Source organism: Strongylocentrotus purpuratus, unplaced genomic scaffold (genome assembly GCF_000002235.5).
Source record: "Strongylocentrotus purpuratus isolate Spur 01 unplaced genomic scaffold, Spur_5.0 spur5_contig_858, whole genome shotgun sequence".
NCBI lineage: Eukaryota > Metazoa > Echinodermata > Echinoidea > Camarodonta > Strongylocentrotidae > Strongylocentrotus > Strongylocentrotus purpuratus.
This window is the reverse complement of record NW_022145566.1, coordinates 780,290-800,177: the sequence shown is the minus strand read 5'-3', so window position 1 is coordinate 800,177 and position 19,888 is coordinate 780,290. Positions and strand designations below refer to the sequence as shown.

The 19,888-nt window shown below is 36.4% G+C and overlaps 1 protein-coding gene across 4 annotated transcripts in view; it reads left to right on the top strand.

Moving 5' to 3' along the window:
• The first annotated feature begins 2,573 nt into the window (after positions 1 to 2,573).
• Positions 2,574 to 19,888, top strand: part of LOC577927 (pleckstrin homology domain-containing family G member 5) — a 37,980-nt gene continuing 20,665 nt past the window's right edge. Inside the window, exon 1 of one of the 4 annotated variants that reach the window (XM_030997281.1) lies at positions 2,574 to 3,846. In XM_030997281.1, coding sequence (XP_030853141.1) covers positions 3,156 to 3,846 — 691 coding nt within the window. In that variant the 5' untranslated portion in view covers positions 2,574 to 3,155. Of the gene's footprint in view, positions 3,847 to 11,450; positions 12,318 to 12,945; positions 13,530 to 18,402; positions 18,502 to 19,888 lie in introns of those variants that run through there. The other 3 variants (XM_030997296.1, XM_030997287.1, XM_030997292.1) reach the window with 3 other exon arrangements.

Here is a 19,888-nt window from a genome sequence, read left to right as displayed (position 1 = left end):
CTTAGGCCTGCGTTATAATGTACTCCATCCCCAAAATACAATATACAGTGTCAATTGTTGAGCCTAAAAATGTCCTGTATTGGGAGGAGGAGAACCCCCCCCCCCCCTCCCCTAACGGACCGCTTCGAAATTGCAACAGAAAGATGATCTCAGACTATGGGCTTAGTCTCCCCTGATCGATTTTGTTTAAAGCAAGTTAATTAATTTCAAGGTTTAAACAAAATAGTTACGGGTTGTGTAAATTGGTTTGCAATCATAGTGCAGCAGAATGGTGAATGAAAGGTTAAACAAATTATCTCGTTTTTTTAAAGCTGGATTTAGTGATGCTTCAAAGGTCCACTCCCTTGAAGGTTTACTCTATCTATGCCCCCATCCTTCCAAACCTAATATGCAATACCTTGATACACAGCAGAGAAAAGACGTGCATAATGACTAGTCGTGAGTCCTCTCCCCTTCCCCCCAACAAAAATTTGGAAACAACTTCTTTTTTTCCTTGTCAGATATTAATTTTGTATTACAACTTCATCTCTAAAACGATTTATAATCAAGAATTCCTTTTTTTTTTTTTTTTTGGGGGGGGGGGGTCGACGGCCGGGGCTTATACCTCAAAGCCCCTAAATCTGTTACTGCTCCTGACAAACTCAAGTCATAGCAATATACGCTTTTAATAAATACACGGATTTGTAAGTATACTTTGTTCTGTCCATTTATTCTTTTGACTACATTGTATGTTCCTCCATCATGTTTGTTCATTTTCCAGGAACGAATAATCAATATAATTATGCTTTCGGCATGCTGCAGCTAAACTTAGTGTTCATTTTTTATCCTTAAAATAATGCTATATCAAAATTAATCCATGCTAATGTATAACTGTACAATAAATATTAATGTACAAGTTGATTTCTGGACATTGAGCAATCTATCGGTCCATCCAGCCCAAGAAATATTCTTCAAATTAGAGTGAAGAAAGCTTCGAACGAGTATGCCTTCATTGGGTCATGAATCAATCTTTAGATGTCCTTTTCTATTATCCATCCATAAGATCCATTCATTCTTTTCAACTATGTAGATCTATCTCTGACATGTTTGTTCAATTTTAGGGGCAATCAATATGATCCCACCTTCTTGAAGTGAACTCCCCGTTACCCCATTTATTTAATCCACGTGTTTTAAAGTAGAATACTACGTTATTTTGATCTATTTAATCATGGGCATTGTGCAAACTGTCGTTCCATCCTTTGATAAGAGAAATATTTTTAGTTAAAATGAGAAAAGTGAACCAATGAGTAAAAGTATGATGATCTAAGTCATAGCAATACGTCTTTACATATCGGTCTTGCTTTAAGTGCCTTTTCTATAGCCCATTCAATCTATTCTCCAAGGTATCTACGATAATTGTTTGTTGTTTATTTAAGGAGGGGGTAATCAATAATGGGTCCGCCCTCTTGCAATAAACTGTTTTCTTTCCTATTTTTAATTTGTGTGAAATAGAATATGCAAAATGGGGACGACTGGGGGTGGTATACCTCTCACCCGGTTTCTCACCCACTTCGGCTCCTAATTATATCCTCTTGGGTTGGTTTAGCCCACTGGAATGCCACATACTGGTATGCTAAACTGATCAATATGAAAAACCAACATGGGCTCGTTTTAACAAGCAACGATCTTTTTGTGTGCACGCGCCACCATAAGGGTATCGATTTAACGAGCATGTGTGTCTGTTGAAAATAAACGTTCGTTTCCCTCAACGCTTTAGCCTCCCTATATATTAACGAAGAGGGATCGAAAGTTTCACTCATTCTGTTACGTCTTCTTTTCTTTGGCTCAGTGGATGCATATCGCACCATGAATAGGATTTATCGATGCCAAACCCCCGAGTCACCGAGACACAAGTACCTACAAGAGCAATTACCTAATAATGATGTTGGCCTTTATGATCTCGGTTCTCGTGCTTTACACGGCGGTGTTTAAAAAACAAACAAGTACACTTTAAAATAGACAAAGACCTTCGTGTTTCTCTTTAGCTACTAATGGAGCCAACTGCCAAGCATCGGATCTGTCTCTTCAACGTCTCCGGAGTGAAAGTATGCGTCATAAGTCATTATGTAAGACTGAATTCGACGATTTAGTACACAATTATGCATGCGGTCATGATATATCTATCTTGTTTGTAATTACCTCTTCATCGCAATATTTTGAAAGGACAGATTAATTGTGCTTATGTGAATGAGAGGTGACAAAAAACTGCAGCGGAAGAGCGCCATGAACGTGACTGTCATATTTTGCAGAGTGGAGGATGCACAAAACCACCTGCCTATTTGTAGAGGTTCGTAACACACAAGTTGTCTAATGCGTGGGATCCATGGACAGTGGGCATGCATGTTGGTTGACATTGCTTAGCTGAGTAAGATGACATCAATGACTTTTTACATTGTTTATTGGTATCAAAAGCGATGGTGAATCCCAGCAACATGATGGCAAAGGCTACAAAGAGAGGTAAGGTGTCGGGAAAGTCAAGAGATGTCCATCGTGGGAACATCAGTGCATACCAAAGTGAATTAGACTCCATCATAAAGGACCTGAAAGACAGCAACGACTCCAAATCTGATGCGAATTTAATCAGGTCCCGAGCTGGCAGTGAAGCCTCTGTAAAGCAAAGAAATGTTGCCACAAAATCTCCTAGCGATGCAAAGCACAGGAGACAGATAAACGGCAGTGAAACCACAAAGCCGAAAACGACTTTAAATCATGTACAATTAGAAAAGTTAGAGTCTACTGCCTTTGCGGCACTTCAGGTCATTCAAAACACAGTGGTGTCTATCGAAAAGCTACAGGTGGAGGACAGTCATGACGAATTAGAAGAAAATAGATTTGTCGACGAGACAAGACAAGACAATAACAATTTGAAAGAGAGGAGACAAAAAGGGACACCTTATCAACAACATCATGTCTACAGAAGTATAGACTCAAAACTCAGGAACCTTGTTGACCATAGAAGTAAAACTAATGCACCATTCCCCGACCAGCGAGGGGTAGCGGCACTAAGGTCGGGTGACTTTAAACCATTGAAAGCTACACATTCCTCAGAACCGTTTAAACCATTTACATATGAAACGAAAGGGAGGAGAATCTTTCAAAATGACCCACAAAAGGGAATGGAAAACAACTTAAAACCCCAAGAAATATCACCTGATATGAGTGACCACAATACCGATGGGATTCTTACGGAACTACAGCTCCAATCAGCGATGGCATCGACACAACCAATTTCCCATGTCGAGAAAGGTAATTTCGATGTGGAGGCAAAACGCAATGCACGAACGAAGATCAAGCAAACTAATTTACAAAAATCGATGGCATCTTCCTCATTAAGATCCTCGGAGAAACAAATGACTTCAACACGAATGGAAATCGATAGCGACACGGTGAGATCAAAACCAAAACAATCAGGATCAGATTCAATCCATAAGCATCATCAACTCGTGGAATCAAGTACACAAACCGATATCAACCATGCCGAACTTGATGCTTCAATTGGCATTACCCATCCAGATCAAAATCATTTGCCAGGCGGCTTTCTACACGGGAGAGAAGGCGAAGGGGCTAGCAAAGCCCAGGACGCAGTTGACGGTGATGAACTTCAGGGAGATAATGCAGAAAGTGATTCTGTGGGAACAAATGGAGGGAATGGTCAGAGGGATCTCCAAGAGGAGCTTGATAAGTTGAAAGAGGGGAATGAAGATCTAGAGAGGCAATTGAGGGAGACAATCGACTTCGAGGTGCAGGCGATGAAAGCTTACATCAAGCTCGTCAAACAACATCGACAACTTAAACGAAAATTGCAAGGTAAGTGTAAACCCCTTTCATGGTTTATTTTCCTGCTGTGAGTTCTTTTTTAGGGTGACGAGATATTTCATGTCCTCGATTTTATTTGTTTCCTCACCTTGATACACTTTTTGCTTGGATAAGTTCTAATCGAGTATTATCTTCATGATAATGTTGCAGTCCACTTACTTCATAAACATGTTTATGTCTATCACCAGGGCTACCAACATACATATTCTAGCATTAACCTATACGATATAGGATTTTGAAATTTGTCTTCGTACCATGGAAGTAACAATTACAACTTATGGCTTTAACTACCAACATACATATTCTAGCATTAACCTATACGATATAGGATTTTGAAATTTGTCTTCGTACCGTGGAAGTAACAATTACAACTTATGGTCAAATGTTAAAATGGTTTCTTCGTCAAGGATATAAAACAAATACTAGGGGTTGAAGTATATAACACTTTGGTTCTAAACTAATGGAACGCACTGCCCTTGTGTATGTAGCCTTTTCGTCATATCCGTAGGACCAAGAATGTCACACTGCTCAGTGAAAACTCTTTAGGAGGACAAATGAGGCTAGGAAAATTTCAAACCTGCAGTATATTGAAGGTATAGGGTGATGTTGCCTGAACAATATGTTACTAGCTTTGAGAAATGAGCAGGAACGGCTATTAATCGATGTGATTTTATTTGAAAATTTGCCTCTCTCTGCATGTGGATTTGATTTTTTTTTTTGTTCAAGAACACATTAAAACGAAAATAAAAGCTTACAGACTAAGAGAATATACATGTACATGATAGCTAATAGGAGCTATTAAAGCTATTTCCTATATATATATATATATATATATCACACTCTGTGATTCATTTATTTATATAATTCTTCCATTAACACTAAATGTAAATAAGGGGAGTTCGTCCATTTTAAGGATTGAGAGGGGGAAAAAAACATAAATTCGAAATAAAATGACCCACAGAGTACACAGTTTAACACGAATGTATAAGGGGCAACCCTCTAAATCGACGTCCCGCATACATGTCATAACATTCATTAAGTATTATATTGCCTTGCTGTTAGAGAGAAAACAAATTATTTAAAAAAAAACATTATACCAAATTGATTCTATCGTGAAAGCAAGCAATTTATTAGACACTTAATCCAAGTCTTGTTTTATGCGTGGGAATGGAAAATGAAATAATACTAATGACAGAAAATTTAATACATCAACCAAGTCATTTACAACAAAACACCCACAAGATAAATATGGGCAATCACAATAAATGTCATGCTTGAATAATATCCACCCATTAAATTATTCTACCATAAATTTACGATATGGTTTAAATACTATTATTTCCTTCAATTTCTGCATGATGACTTGCATTCTATCCCATTTGAGCTTATTTCAAAGGAGTTCTTAAAGGGTGTAAACCGGTGTTTAATACGTCTCGCATGTGGATTAGACACTCGAATGGATTAAAATTCTGGGACTGCTTCGAGTGTTATTGACAAGGGATTGTAACTTTTACACAATACCTATTTTTCTGGCCTTTTTATATGCGTATCCAGGGGGTATTATGATTAACAGATCTATCTGTTTACAATGATGCTATACTGGTTTCACTCATACGACCACTGCAGGTGTATGATAAAAATAACCATACAAAGGAGATTGCGTGATTTAGCACCATTGGTTACATAACGTATACATATATTGGAATGTAGATCATTGTCTGATCTATTATAATTTTTGTATAACCCACTAAGTATTTTAGGGGCGAACTGGGAACGAGAGAGGGAAATTCACACTGCATGTCTCTTGCCACGTTTGAAAACAATCCTTTACAATAATTTGTATAAGCTCTTTGATTATCATCGTGATAACCATTCAGATTATTAAATGAGAGATCATAGCGAGCGAGATGAAATAATGATACTCAAGGAACATACTGTTTGCATTTTTATTTTTCAGTTTCATCATACTAAATATTGATCAAAGATGTTTGGTGCATGCAATATGCATCATTATACTGTACCATACAAGACGTTATATTCATAGTATTGGATTGTTTTACCTGACTACTAAGAAAGCACTGTATGCTTGTAAGTAAGCAAACAGGGGATCAACAGCTTCAAGTCCTCTCCGAGGGACTTGGTAATGAGGATTAATACCTTACCAAAGGGCATAGCGCATCGATTTGGTTTCAAACCGGGACCTATCTTACCAGACCACTGCTCTACCACTAAACCATCGTATACCTTCTTCTAGAATAGTGATATTTGATCAGGATGTAAAAAAACAAAATGTGTGCAATTAAATGATTTCTGCATTCGAGTAGGATCGTTCATTTCATCATCATCATCATCATGAGATTGCAAAATGATTTGTTTTATTAGGATGTTAACTCTCTGACTGAATCCATTCTAACCCGATGGTCCAAATCATTCTTTAAGAAGTAATATAATCGAGGCATTTAGTTGAAGAAGAAAAAACATACACTCTAACAGACTGTTTGCCAAAATTAACATTTACAGTAGATCCATGTCCATGCACGGATTTGGTCTAAAAAAATTGCCAATAATGGTCATTTTGATCAGGAGTTTAGTGAGAAACATACCAATGTCACTGACAGAAACAGGTAGCACAACCATGACAAGTATGATTTAATTCGACATCGAATATAATGCAGGTTGATCACTTTTGATGCCAGGTCACAGTTTTGACTAACCCTCATATAAAATGTCAAGATTCATGCCATGTCTATTTAGCTTTAAATTGACAACGAGCGAGACATTTCCAAACTGACGTGACCTTATCCAATTTTAAAAGGGCGTTTAGATGGATATGTCTGATATGATTATGTTAATCTAGATTAATAGTAGACACCACACATCTCAAAACTAGTCAGCATTTCGTGCCATTCATGAAAAGGAGATAAAAAGACAACTCCTCTTGTGTCCTTTTATTACGTTTGTATATTGATAATACAGTAGTTCCCACAGTGTCGAATAAATATTTCAACTGTAAAATATGAAAGCTGTAATCATAATTTCGCTGATTTATTTAGAAAAAGTTAATATCGCGACACTGGATTTTCTTCAACAGAGATTAAGGCCCCTCTAAAGTGTTGGAAGCCCCAAACATTTGATGGGAAATGTTAATTTCTTCAAGGATTTTCAAAACAAATTTGTTTGAAGTCGAATATCGATGACAGAATACAAAATTTAGGTTTTCTGTTTCAATCTTTGATGATATCACTATTGACTGCTTTGATGGGTAAAATAAACTTATTTTCGCCCCATTTCGAGGGGTGGGTTGCTTAATGGGGCACTTCTTCTTTCATGATAAGTATTGTCTATGAATGAAGACAATAATAATACTGCACGTGTCACACGACGGTTACATGTTAATATGCGTCATGCATGGTGCCGATTCTAAATGTATTGCGAATCATCTCTTTGTCGACAAAAACTTAACAAAACTTGAAATAATAGTCTGACGCCTCGTTACACACGGCTTCATTTCAGATCCCAATTACATTATATGGCGTCAGCTCAGCTTACAATGCTGTTATCTCAACCCATCCAATACAACATACAACCCTTTCCCTAGTTATGTGGCGCGGCTAGAATAATAATTGTGTAATACACTTTGGTAATGTGTCAGAGTTCTTCAATTTTCAGCTCAAAATGGCGTCTTATGTATTGTTCGCAACTCCCTGCTGGTTGTATCTGCATTATGACGTGTCTCATCTGCGTGTGTTTTGGTGTGTGTAATTGGGGTTTTACAGACGTGTATCAATCAGATATGATTATTTACGTCTGGAGACCGACCTTTTAACGTCACCATCCGAAAGACGTGACTCAGTTTCGAACCAGTGTCGTCTGAGCCAGTTCGTAGGCAAAGACAGAGAGCTGACTAAATCAACGTGCCGCTAGACCAACTCCCATCTTCCTACTTCGGTCATCCGTACAATGTTTTATACCTATTACACTGTATATGCAAAAGTAAATGGGAAGGAGAGAATAATGGTTATGGAGCTTAAATCAAAGTTTTCCATTTATACTGCCCTCCCTTTTTAGCAATTGTTTGTAAAGGTTGAAAAATGTCTCCGATGGGAATATTATGCATGTACCTATAATAATACTAATAGACCCTAACACTAATAGTACTACTACTACTAAAAATAATAAGGTTTTTTATAAGTTATTTATGATTCAGCATACTAGATCAAAAGTTTGATTACCCCTTTTACTGAAATAAATTGATCCTGCATGCGTATCCATGTAAATTTATAATCATGACGTCATTCCCAAATTATAAGGCAAAATAACATTAATCACTAAATAAAAGATGATACGTACAGAAATGAAACAGTGGCATAATTTCAGGAAATGTTTTTGAATACATGCATATAAAAAGAAGTAAAAAAACACTTAAAATCTATACAATCTGTTAATGTTTGTCTTCTTTTGTAAAACTGTATATACAATTTCTCATATTTCCGCATGATCTTCACATGTATAGCTATGTTCCCATCATAAGTTCTCATTCTTTGTGTTCTGGTAGGCATTATAATACAGAGAAAACAGGATGGGGAAAAGAATACGTAAAGCCCACCAGCTAGTAGCTGAGAAGCCCACTGTAACTAAGAAAAAATTATACTTACATGTAAGCCTTTCTAAGATCTCTTTTCAAGGATTGTAAGAGCCATTGTCCTCGAAACTTTACTCAGTATTTAGAAACACTTTGTTGGCTATTTCCCGTTTCGCACCTGTATTTGAAGAAAAGTACCGAAGTCGTGAATATTTAATCTTTTTCATTTTGAAAATTATTAGGGACTTTTAGATTGAGTGGACGAGAACGGCGTGAACGTCCACTGATCATGCGTGTCCATGGCAAGCCGTTTTAACATTTATTCCTATTTCTTGATATCAATATATGATTTTCTGTTGTAAAGCAATGGTAATTCTTGATATCAAGAAATAGGAATACATGTTGAAACGGCTTGCCATAGACAGGCATGATCAGTAGACGTTCACGCCGTTCTCGTCCACTCAATCTAAAAGTCCCTATTAAGAATTGTATAGAGCAAGATGTTTCCTGTTACCCCTTATATTGCATTATGGCACACAGTGAAGATGTAGGGTTATCATAGAATCTCACCAAAAAAATGAGGTTTTCACACTCGCTCGCTTCATTAATAATATTGAAAGGAATAAAGGTTTTTATACAAAATATAAGACTTGCCATTTTAATATTCATATTTCAAAAGCTATGCCTTTGAAAGTAATGACAAGTTATTCTCAGATGTCCGAACTCCGGAGCACCAGACGTTTTTGATTTAAGGATTGTATGTAACGGTATTTGCGAAATCATTTGAATAGTTCAGACAGCTGTAATAATACAATAATGTAGGGGAGGAGCGTCGTTGAGCATGGATTATCGTATTAAACAGTGATTATAGCATACCGGCAAAACGAACCGCCTGTACAATCATTTAAGTTCTGCAGTCACCAACCTTAAGTCGTCAAAAACGTTCAGAAACGTTTTAAGGGTTCTTTTTCTTCTTCAAAGCTTTATGCAGGAAGTAAAAGTTCATGCAGTTTACCAATTTTTGATTGTTTGTTTGTTGATTTTATTTCCGCATTTGTCAACATAATAGAAATTAATATACAAACTATTAATAATTATTAACAAAAGTTGAAATACATATAAAGTCATATCATAATGCAAATCAATTAAATAATTATACCTTAACAAAAAATGATTTTAAAATTGAAAAAAAATTGCAGGAGACTGCCATATCTTCAGCTAGAGCTTGAGCGTGGTGGCGGCCACAGGAAAGGAATCTATATGGGCGACCAAACCTATGTCATATTAAACAATTAGTAATACTCATAACAGCCACATAATGAATAGGGGGAGGGCAGGAATAACATGAAATGCGTTAAGTGTAAATGTGCGTTTATTTAAAATATGTCTTATGTGAGACGTTTTATTTATGTTCTTATTTATGTATGTGCATGTGTAAGTGTGTGTGCGAGTGATTGTGTTTGGAGCGCTTATGAAAGTATTACTTTCTTATATATTTACACTAACCTTCTTCATATGGCAACCTTAAAAGAATACACCAACATGATGATTTAACAGTAGTTGGGTGACTATTCCATAGGTCAGGGCCATGATGTCGGATAGATGTATATGCGTAATTAGCAAATCTTGGTTCATAAAATTATTTCGGTGCTTTCTATGGGATTATAATATTACAGATGAACATTTGAGATCTTTGTGTATCTTTCATTTGAAATTGAATAAATAAAAGGTAGAGTAATACGATTCTACACCGTAACCAGGCCCAGATTATTACAATTTTGATAACCATTCGTTCGATACTGGGGGTTCAGATTAGTGGGATGAACTAGTTCTTCCAATTTTTATTTTCAACTGCTCCCATCGCAGAAGAGCATCCTGACAAACATGTCCTTGAAGGCAGGCATATAATAACCAGTTATCAGAAGTAAAGGAAACAACTGGAATTAAACATTATTTACTCTGTCCCTGATCATTATTGCGCTATAATAAAATGTGCCTTCCCTGTAATTATATTCGAGTACCGTGACTAATTCTCATTATCGCGTTTAATCTTCTACCCTTGAAAATAATAGGATTATTTCTCTTGTAGGTTACGCACAGTAACGCCAAAACCGTGCCAATAATTGCGAAATATCATCTCATGTGGGGTATGCATGTATTCAAATGATTTTGTCACCTACGCGGAGTTTTTAAAACTTTCTTACAATCACGGGGTTGTACTTTTGAAACTGCCCCATGTGCTTCATCACGGGCGTATATTGAAGGAAAAAAAGACCTCCCATTTGATAACACTATACTTCCGATCTTTTATCTCTTCCCTCGTCCCCGTCGACAGAAGTTAATTCTAAGAAATCAAAGTTTGTTTTGTTTTATTTTTCCATTTCTTTTAATTTTTGGGGGCCGACCGTTAAGTTTTTCGCCCTGTATCTGATAGATAATGTCATCGTCAACTTCCCTGCTGGCGCCCCAGCAATATAATAAATAAATATCTTCGAACGTTCAAAGCAAAAAGAGACCCAAGCAGCTTTTGCTTAGCACTGGAACAGCGCCACACACGACACAAGTAGTGTTGGGTTCATTGAACTATACAAATATTTTAGGTTCTTTTTAGGATTAGACAGTATCAGAGTTGGAGAAAAGGAATAATATGCGAAAAACAACCAATTGTGAGATTGCTTTTTTTTGTTATTTTTTTTCTAAAACCGCATAATGCTTCCTGTCGTTTTTAATATCATTATACATCGTATCAAAATGTGAGGTAAATCTAGGTTGAGCGTGATGTGTACGTGGTGTCTCGCAAGCTTTTCTCCCATTGATTGCTGCCCAGGATAATCAATAGTTGGGTAAAGCCGTACATAATAACTCTATTCAAAATCTAAGAACCCTCTTTGTTATGCATGGTCATGGTTGATTAACAAGCTAGAAATCGGTTGTGTAAATTAAAATGTAGTGACTGATAGTGATACTGATCCACAAAGTGATCTAATTCTTTAAAGAGGAAGACGCATGCAAGCAGCTTTGGAGGCTATAATTTCTTGAATGAAAGAGAAGGAAAATGATGCATACGTGTCGAAAAGCTTTTTAAAAGTCAAGGACAATGAATAAAACACTTCTAAGCAGCTCATGTCGGTGGTTATGTAGCTATAAGACTATAAGTAACCTTGAATTGCCAGACTGGATCAAATTATCGTCAATCAGTGTTGTTCCAGATCTTCTAATGATATATGAAACAAAATTGCATGATGGCATGAGAAGTTCGACGGTTTCAAGGGGGAAGCGGAGGGTTGTTTAACTATTAAAAACAAGATAGAATGTTCAAGAATATCAATGTGTCTTGAGCCACCAGACAGCCTTTACGGCGAAAAGCTGTGCTTCAGTTACTTTTACGGGTGGATCTATCCATCTACTATCTATTAAAGAAAAGGATAAACAATGGATTAAAGTCTGCTGAGCATGGCTGCTCTCGTTGTGTAACTGGGCGAATAATTTCGCTTTCACAAACTGCACAGGATGTCCAGTTTAATGCCCTTGGTTAACGGTCGGTGATTGACTATTGACTACCGCAGGCCTTTTTTGGATGCGGTGACGGAGCCCCAGTTATGCGCAATTACCGTGGCGTCTTTTTACACTCCACACTGTATTCGGTAGCCGATGGTGGTGAAAGCAGCAAATGGGTTTCAGTACTACCACACCAAGGCTATGCTAAAGGGGTGAGCCTTGATTTCATGGGCTATTGTGACGGAAATTTCAAAGCAGGAAGCTTGTCGTTTTTTAATACATTAATCTATTAAGGAAGTAATCGTCATTATGTTGGACGATTTCCGATTGAGTGTTCCAGATGTTTATTATTTTGAGGATTTTGTGGAAGCAGAGAAGACCGGTAAGTGTTGTAATGCGATTGTGTATTCTCTTGTGAATCTGTGTCAATCAGATTTAACTGGGTGCTGATCTCTAATATTTGAAATGCAGTGTGTTCGATACGTTATTTTGTGTAATATTTTCACACCTTGGATATCATACCTTGAGTACGCATAAAGTTTTACAAAACTTATTTGCCCCTCGCAGTCTCCTAAATAGGCTTCTTTTGAATTTTGCGAATTTTAATAGGATATTATTACCAGTTTTGTTTTTTATCAGCCCGAAATGAAATTGCACCAGAGGGAAGATCGACCTAGTCTAGTTTGTATTTTCATATTTAAGTTTACATACTTGGGCTCGATCACTTGCTCTACAAGACAGTAAAGAGAAGGTTGGTAAACGTTTAAAATTGAGCGCCACATAGGTTAAGTTGTCCAACCTCTGCAAATCACTTTCCAAAACACAGTTTAAAACATAATTTTACATTTTGTTTCCCGTATAAACCGTAAGTTTGAACGTACTGATTCAAGTTGTTAAAAAGACAACACTAAATATTACCTTCCTCAAAACAACTTTCTGTATAGCGTGAATGAATTATGCTAAATGCCAGAATGCGTACTCTAAGAAATCTTTCAAACTGTTAATTTGTTGAAGAAGAAAAAAAGCATGACATTAATAAACTATTTACATTATTTGAGGGTATTCTGTTTGTTTGTGGGGCGGCAAGAATGGATCACTTTCTCAAAATGTTTAGAAGACATGTTTTCTTCTCAATAATGTGCGATTCATATCTCCACCAAGTCTGCATTCATTTTGATGAATCGGTCCGCTAACACGGTTAATAATATAAAGGAAGGAACTTGTTTGTATAGGAATCGTGTTAGCGACTCTCTAGATCGTTGGGATTGTCCGCATCTGCGCTGAGATTTGTGGTGTTTTTATTTTCACATCGCCTCGCCCGCATCGTCATTTTGCCCGCGGTGCCGAGGTTAGCAAACGCATTTTCATCCGAACCCATGGATGGCGCGCATCTCTAAATGGAAAAAGGCGTCTCTCTCTCTCTCGTGGTCATTGTTTGAGTGGATTTATGCCAGTTTTATCTCTTGATTTGTGTCGTCACCGTGGAGTATATGAGCCTTTATGAAGACTCGGGTAATCTATAATCATCTGGAATTTGTAGAAATGATGACAAGAAAACGGGTGACGCCAGGTTTGCCGATACCCAGCTGCTCACGTACGTATAGTTTGATTGACATCACTTTAACGTTTGGTGAAATTAAATGAGACAGACAAGAAGTAACGGCTGTCGTAAATCAAGAATAGAATATTGCTTGTATATACACATTAGCCAGGCCAAATATGATAAAGAAAAAAGAAATTATGCTGTGGATAGGTGTTTTGGCGGGGAACATTTTGCGATTTCGATTTTGGGGGTATTATGTGGGTTTCGAGTGTTACTATGGACGCCAGGCCATGCACCATATACAGCATTTATCCCCATCTGTCATCCAACGCTTATTGACCCCCTAACCTTTCGGTGGTTCTACTCGGAAGGAGGTCGAAATCGAGACGTTCTTCGCATCGACAACAAAAAGATCATGAATTCTGAGACATTATAAGGTTGCAATCAAATTATATACCACATTCAAAATGCATACCAAAATGTAGCCATGTTGATGTGTTGTAAGCGTGTATATGCTTTGACAAAAATTCCCGCGGTTGTTGCTCTGACAAGTGGTATTTGTTTTTCGATACTTTGATTTTAATCGATTATTGTGCAGTTTATTTCACTTTATTTTGTTCTAAGTTTAGTCTTCTGACTTTTTGATAAACACTCTGATGTTCTATTCTCTTATACTGATAATATCTCGTGTGAAGAAGTTTTGTCTTTTCTTATTTGTTTCTAGGTTATTGAAATAATAGCCTGATGTCTTAAACATTGATGTATTGACATATAAATAGACGTCATAAAAATCAATAGTTATGTTATATTGTTTTGTTCAGAAACACCATTGTAAGAAATATTATGGTATATATACATCATTTTGTTCCCATCGCTAATAATTAGAAATTTGTGTGAAGCTCTTGCTTACAGTTAGGTATAGTAAGCATGCTAAATTATTTGGAAGTGTACTTACTAAAACGCGCTTTTGGAGTACATGATTATTACTTATGTGACGAAGTAAAGAATCTGGATTCTATAATCGTGATAAGATGGAAAACAAACTCTTTAAGGAAAAACAGAAAGAAAAACACGAAGTGAGTCATCACAGGAAAATGTGTTTGGAAAAACTAAACGTTCCAAATTGGTTGCTACAAAATTTATTGCATTTTGCAAATGTTCTTGATACTTGTTCACGCGACCATGTAATGGAAAATTCATAATGAACAAGTTGTACATTATACGAGGAAATTGTGTATAAAGGAATGATAGAGAAATATTGATCTGATTGTTCAATAATTATTATACATCTGGATGGTTCAATTTTTATTTGAGCGTACAAGTCATAAATACAAACGACTTGATTACACAGGTGGGCCGAGTTAATTTAAATTGAACGCACATGAAATGACTGAGATTGACATGAATAAATTGATCTGTCGGCGTGGGAAACTGACGTAACTATGCAGATATATATTTACATGCAGCTCTGATATTGTTTCTGAAATATTTCTGAGACTAATTTTCTGTTTGGCATATGGCTTTATGAGTTAATTTCTAGATAAATAATAACTTGTATTTCTGTATACAAATTATTTAAACTACCAGTACTTTAGTGACATAAACTTGGCATGCCCCTCTTCGTACTGTGTCTTTTATACGTGAAGCCATGTTGCATAATTATTGGTCTTTATAAATAACCTGTAATACGAGTATAACATTTTTACTAGTTTTTAAAAAAAACACTGATTTATAACTAATAAATAGTGAAATCAGCATATTATAATCAAATCAAAACCTTAATGATTCGACTCTTACAATGATAAAAACACGCATTTGATAGAAAAAACGGTACATTGCTTGGACCAAGACTTACTTAACTATTAGTGTAACTATGTCATTATGTCTAGAATAAATTACCTGTGTTTGCTATTTAATACAGCGCATATCAAAAAATGGTTTACCCAATTTTGGTAGCTTCTAATCACAAAGTTATAACCTGTGTGATCTTGAATTATATCTTATTGTAAAGAAGAATTAATACTCTGTCTAGGGATACCATTTTAAAAATTGTGCTGCCAAGGATGACCGCACAGCCGGATTTTCAAAAAGTATTGTCGAAATCCTCGTGCACCAAGTTTGGGCTGAATTTATGAATGTGGGTCAAAAGCCATTATCATTCCCAAACAATTGCTCTTTCATTTAAATTGACTATTAGGCAGTTGAAAAAATGTTAATTACGAGCAAAATTTATGTTATTCTTTTCGCTATGATGATTACAAATTGGACTTCATTTGCATCCCTTGATTCAGGTAACCTTCTCATCGAGTGATACAAAATGGATACAGTTTATCTGGGATGTTGTTTTTAAATGAAAGTCCGCAGTCAATTTATTTCATATTTATCATCATAACAAATTAATGTTCTTTCATGCCTTTTGGGTTTAGTAACCTTTGAGTTTTCGATCGCTATTCGAGGTAAAAACACATTATGCTCATTATGCGTGTGAAATGAAGCAGTGGACAAGTGAGCAGATGAACTAAAGTGAGACAATAAGTTAGTAGGCTGTCTAAAATAGTTAAAGGTTATCCTGTCGATTGAAGCAAGATTCTGTGAAAGCCATGCATCATTTAACAATGACGCACTGGAGCACGAGGCACAATAAATTTAACTTTTAAAAGGATTTAAGACCAAATAAGCACATGCATATGGCCTGACCCATATTTAAACAAGGCGATTTTGACAAGTTTGTTTAAAGACCCTGTTGCTCATTCACCCGTGGTAGATATATTATGAATAGGGTATCATTGGGTAGAAAAGATTCATATTGGTTAGCAGGCACGTAGCCACGGGGGGGGGGGGGGGGCACGTGCCCCCCAAAAATTTCAAAGATCGGTTGAACTTTTTCAGACCACTTTTTCGGACCTCGATCGATTACATTTATGTGCCCCCCACCCCCAAACATCAAACTCTGGCTACATGCCTGTTGGTTAGGACTTTTCAATTAGGAGCTACCAAAATTGGGTAAACTTTTAATGATACGCCCTGTATTTAACACGATTGGAAGTACTGATTGGTCAAGCTATCCTAATTATCTTTTAATCAGAGTAAATGATTTAATAGGATTATATTTCATTTTAGTTTTGAAATTCAATTTCCTTCAATGACAGAGATGTAATTACCAAACTAACTACAGTGTGAGTCAAAAAAAAGTTTACACCTAGAAAATTGCAAATTATTTTAAAAATCATCTATGAACAGTAAATTATTATATATCGTATGAAAGAGTGTTTTATCCCAAATCATTTGATATCATTTTTGTGTGGTATCTGTTCACACCTGGATGAACAGGAGGCATTGTTTGCGAGAGTGCGAAAATAGTTGCAAAGTTGCTTATGTTATGTTGAAATAAAACAATTGGGATTTGGGAATTAAATCGTTTTTTGCAGATCCAAATAACATCCCTAGCAAAATTAATCATGCCACACATATCAAATATGGAATATCAAATATCAACGAACATTTGTGTGCGTGTGTGACTTTGCTTCTGCAAAAAACATATGCAATGCATTTCATTTGATACATTTAATTCATTCTCGCACTCAGCTAATCCCAACATAATACATGATGTAGGCATCACTTTGGCGCAAGTCGATTTTTGCACTCTCGCAAACAATGCCCTCCTGTTCATCCAAGCGTGAACACATACCACACAAAAATGATACCAAATGATTTGGGATAAAACACTCTTTCATAAGATGCATAATAATTCACTGTTCATTGGTGATTTTTAAAATAATTGGCAATTTTCTAGGTGTAAACTTTCTTTGATTCACATGGTACAGAGAAACAGATTCTCTAGAACATTACCGTTGACAAATTTGTTTGAGAAATTAAAAAAAATTGCCTTCATTTTCGTAAAATCTGTTCTCACAATTCTCATAATGAGGTTGGAAATGCTGTTTTAATTTTTTGGAAATAATTTTAAATTCTGAAATTATAATTATCCATTTTCAATTTTAGAAATCAAATAATATGTCGTGCGAGCTTTAATCAGAGGCGAATAGGTATGTGTTTCATTTTTGACGTCTCATGACCGAATACCATTAAAAAAAATAGTTTTCGAGCAAGGCAAGCAAGGAAATATGTTGGAAATTAACATAAACACAAATTAACTATACTAATGCCCGAATATGAGGTAATAGTTGCGAAAATACTTATGATATTAAAGTTCTTGAGCGGGCGGGGGTGGGGGCATTGCAGTCCCCATTATTTTGTCGACGCCTAGTAACAACTACATGTATTGCCTTTGATGACAGCACGTCACCAGGATGTGTATCATGGCGAGCTATTTTTCCTACACAACAGGAAATGTAACATTAGCATTATTTTACACAATATCTCTTTGAACACAGCGTCTTATCCCAAGAGGTTGAAAGGAATATGGTTAAGAAGAAAAATGGTATATAGGGAGATTTAAAGAAACTACCCACTTGTCTAAAGATAGGATATCGAGTGTGTTTGCATGTAGATTGTATTACCTTTGGAAAATTTTATTTTGTAGATATTCCTTTTGAATATCATGTACTACCATACAAAGAACAACACGTGCACAAAGCTATTTTGAGAATACCTTTCAGGTGGCGGTTATTTGTTATTTCTAGAACGTGTACTCAAAGCAAAACGTGAGTAGCGGGTCTCACCCACGCTCCGGTCTCTATGACTTGATCGGTGAAAGAATCAAACTTGATGCATGATTTCTCTTTGAGTTAGCTCGATCGCGCCTGACATGACAACACCCACCTAATTCTACCCCGGAGACCTTTCGGCCATCTTCATCATGCTTGGGAGAACCGTGAATCTAATTTAGGATGCTATCATAGATCCCCCGCTATTCACCTGCTGGTCATCAACAAGCTTTTGTTTTTACTTTCGTGATTCCGTGTGTCGAGTTTCCGAGACTCCATCATGACGTTCATGACGAAATGGCGCCGGTTTTCGATGCCGCACTTGCACAGAGAAAAACTATCTCTCCCCAATATAGGTAAATACCAGTTGGTTACTTAATATGTGACTGATGACAAGGGTTCTTTACTATGGGCAAATAGTCAAAAATAGTATTGTGTGTATGGTCTATATATATATACTAGTAGCATCGGATCATAGTCGGTATGATGGTGTATAATTATCACCACCAAAGAAGATACTTGCATTAGTTCATTTTAGGGTTCTGCCTCGTAAGGCCAATGGCCTATGCGTTTCCCCTCTTCATTTTCGTTCTACTGTAATGTCTTGTTAATATATACATTTGCTATTGTCCATCATTAATTATGACTGTTTTTAATGGAATGTGGAAAATAAAAACTTGAACTTGAACGTGAACAACCTTTACACGTACTACTACTACTACTACTACTACTACTACTACTAATAATAATAATAATAGCTCGTTCTTATATAGCGCTTTTCAGGACCGGAGGCCCTCTCAAAGCGCTTTACAGATAAGTATATTATTACCCCGGTCATTGGATTCAGGCTTACCCGCACACAATGTATGCACATCCTCCACTCCCTGGGGAGCATTCCAGCCAGGCGTCATTTTTACAAGCGCACACTTGCTAATCTAACCACATTAGCTTTCGCATCCTACTAATCCAATTTCTTTTACTTGATCCATATTTCCACGCCCTCATTTTCATCCGCAATCTTAAACAAAAATCATTCATTTTCCGTAGTGCATAAAAACCTAGGGCCATAAGCCTACACTATTCATTTATAACACATGCATTATCACGACGATAAAAGAGGAAGTGTGAAAAATATGAAATCCATTGAAACAAAAACCAACCGTTTTTCAAGGATATGTCTACAATATTTGTATTTTTCTTAATGTTAGGTTGACCGCGAAGTATGTAAACTTTAGGTGTTGACTCTCTGCTACTCTTGCGTGTACTCATTGTGTGATCAGTGTAATGAATTATTGTAAGGTAAATGCATGGATGGAAGAAACCTATATAGCTGGCTGCTTTTGATCTCATTCGGAATTACTGAATCCTTTAAACGCTGGTGGTTTTCTATATGCTCTCATAATGATGATTTTGAACTGGTAATGGGTAGTGTGGACTTGCATTGCATTTTGCGAGAAAATGGACTAATGATATTCCCACGCACTAAATGGGCTATTTCAGCCAGCAAATATATATTATGCAAACAAGCGAACTCACATAGAAATCAAATAATGATTCTTATTTACTCACGTAGACCGTTTATTATGCACATGAGTCGGGACTACTTAATATTATGTCCTTGTCTATATTTGCTCATTAGTGAGCTATTGATTTATCACCGATTCGGTATAGAAAGTCAATATTATTTCGGAATTAGTCTGGCATAAATATTGAACATTTAGTTTAGGTTTCGTTTTATTCCGT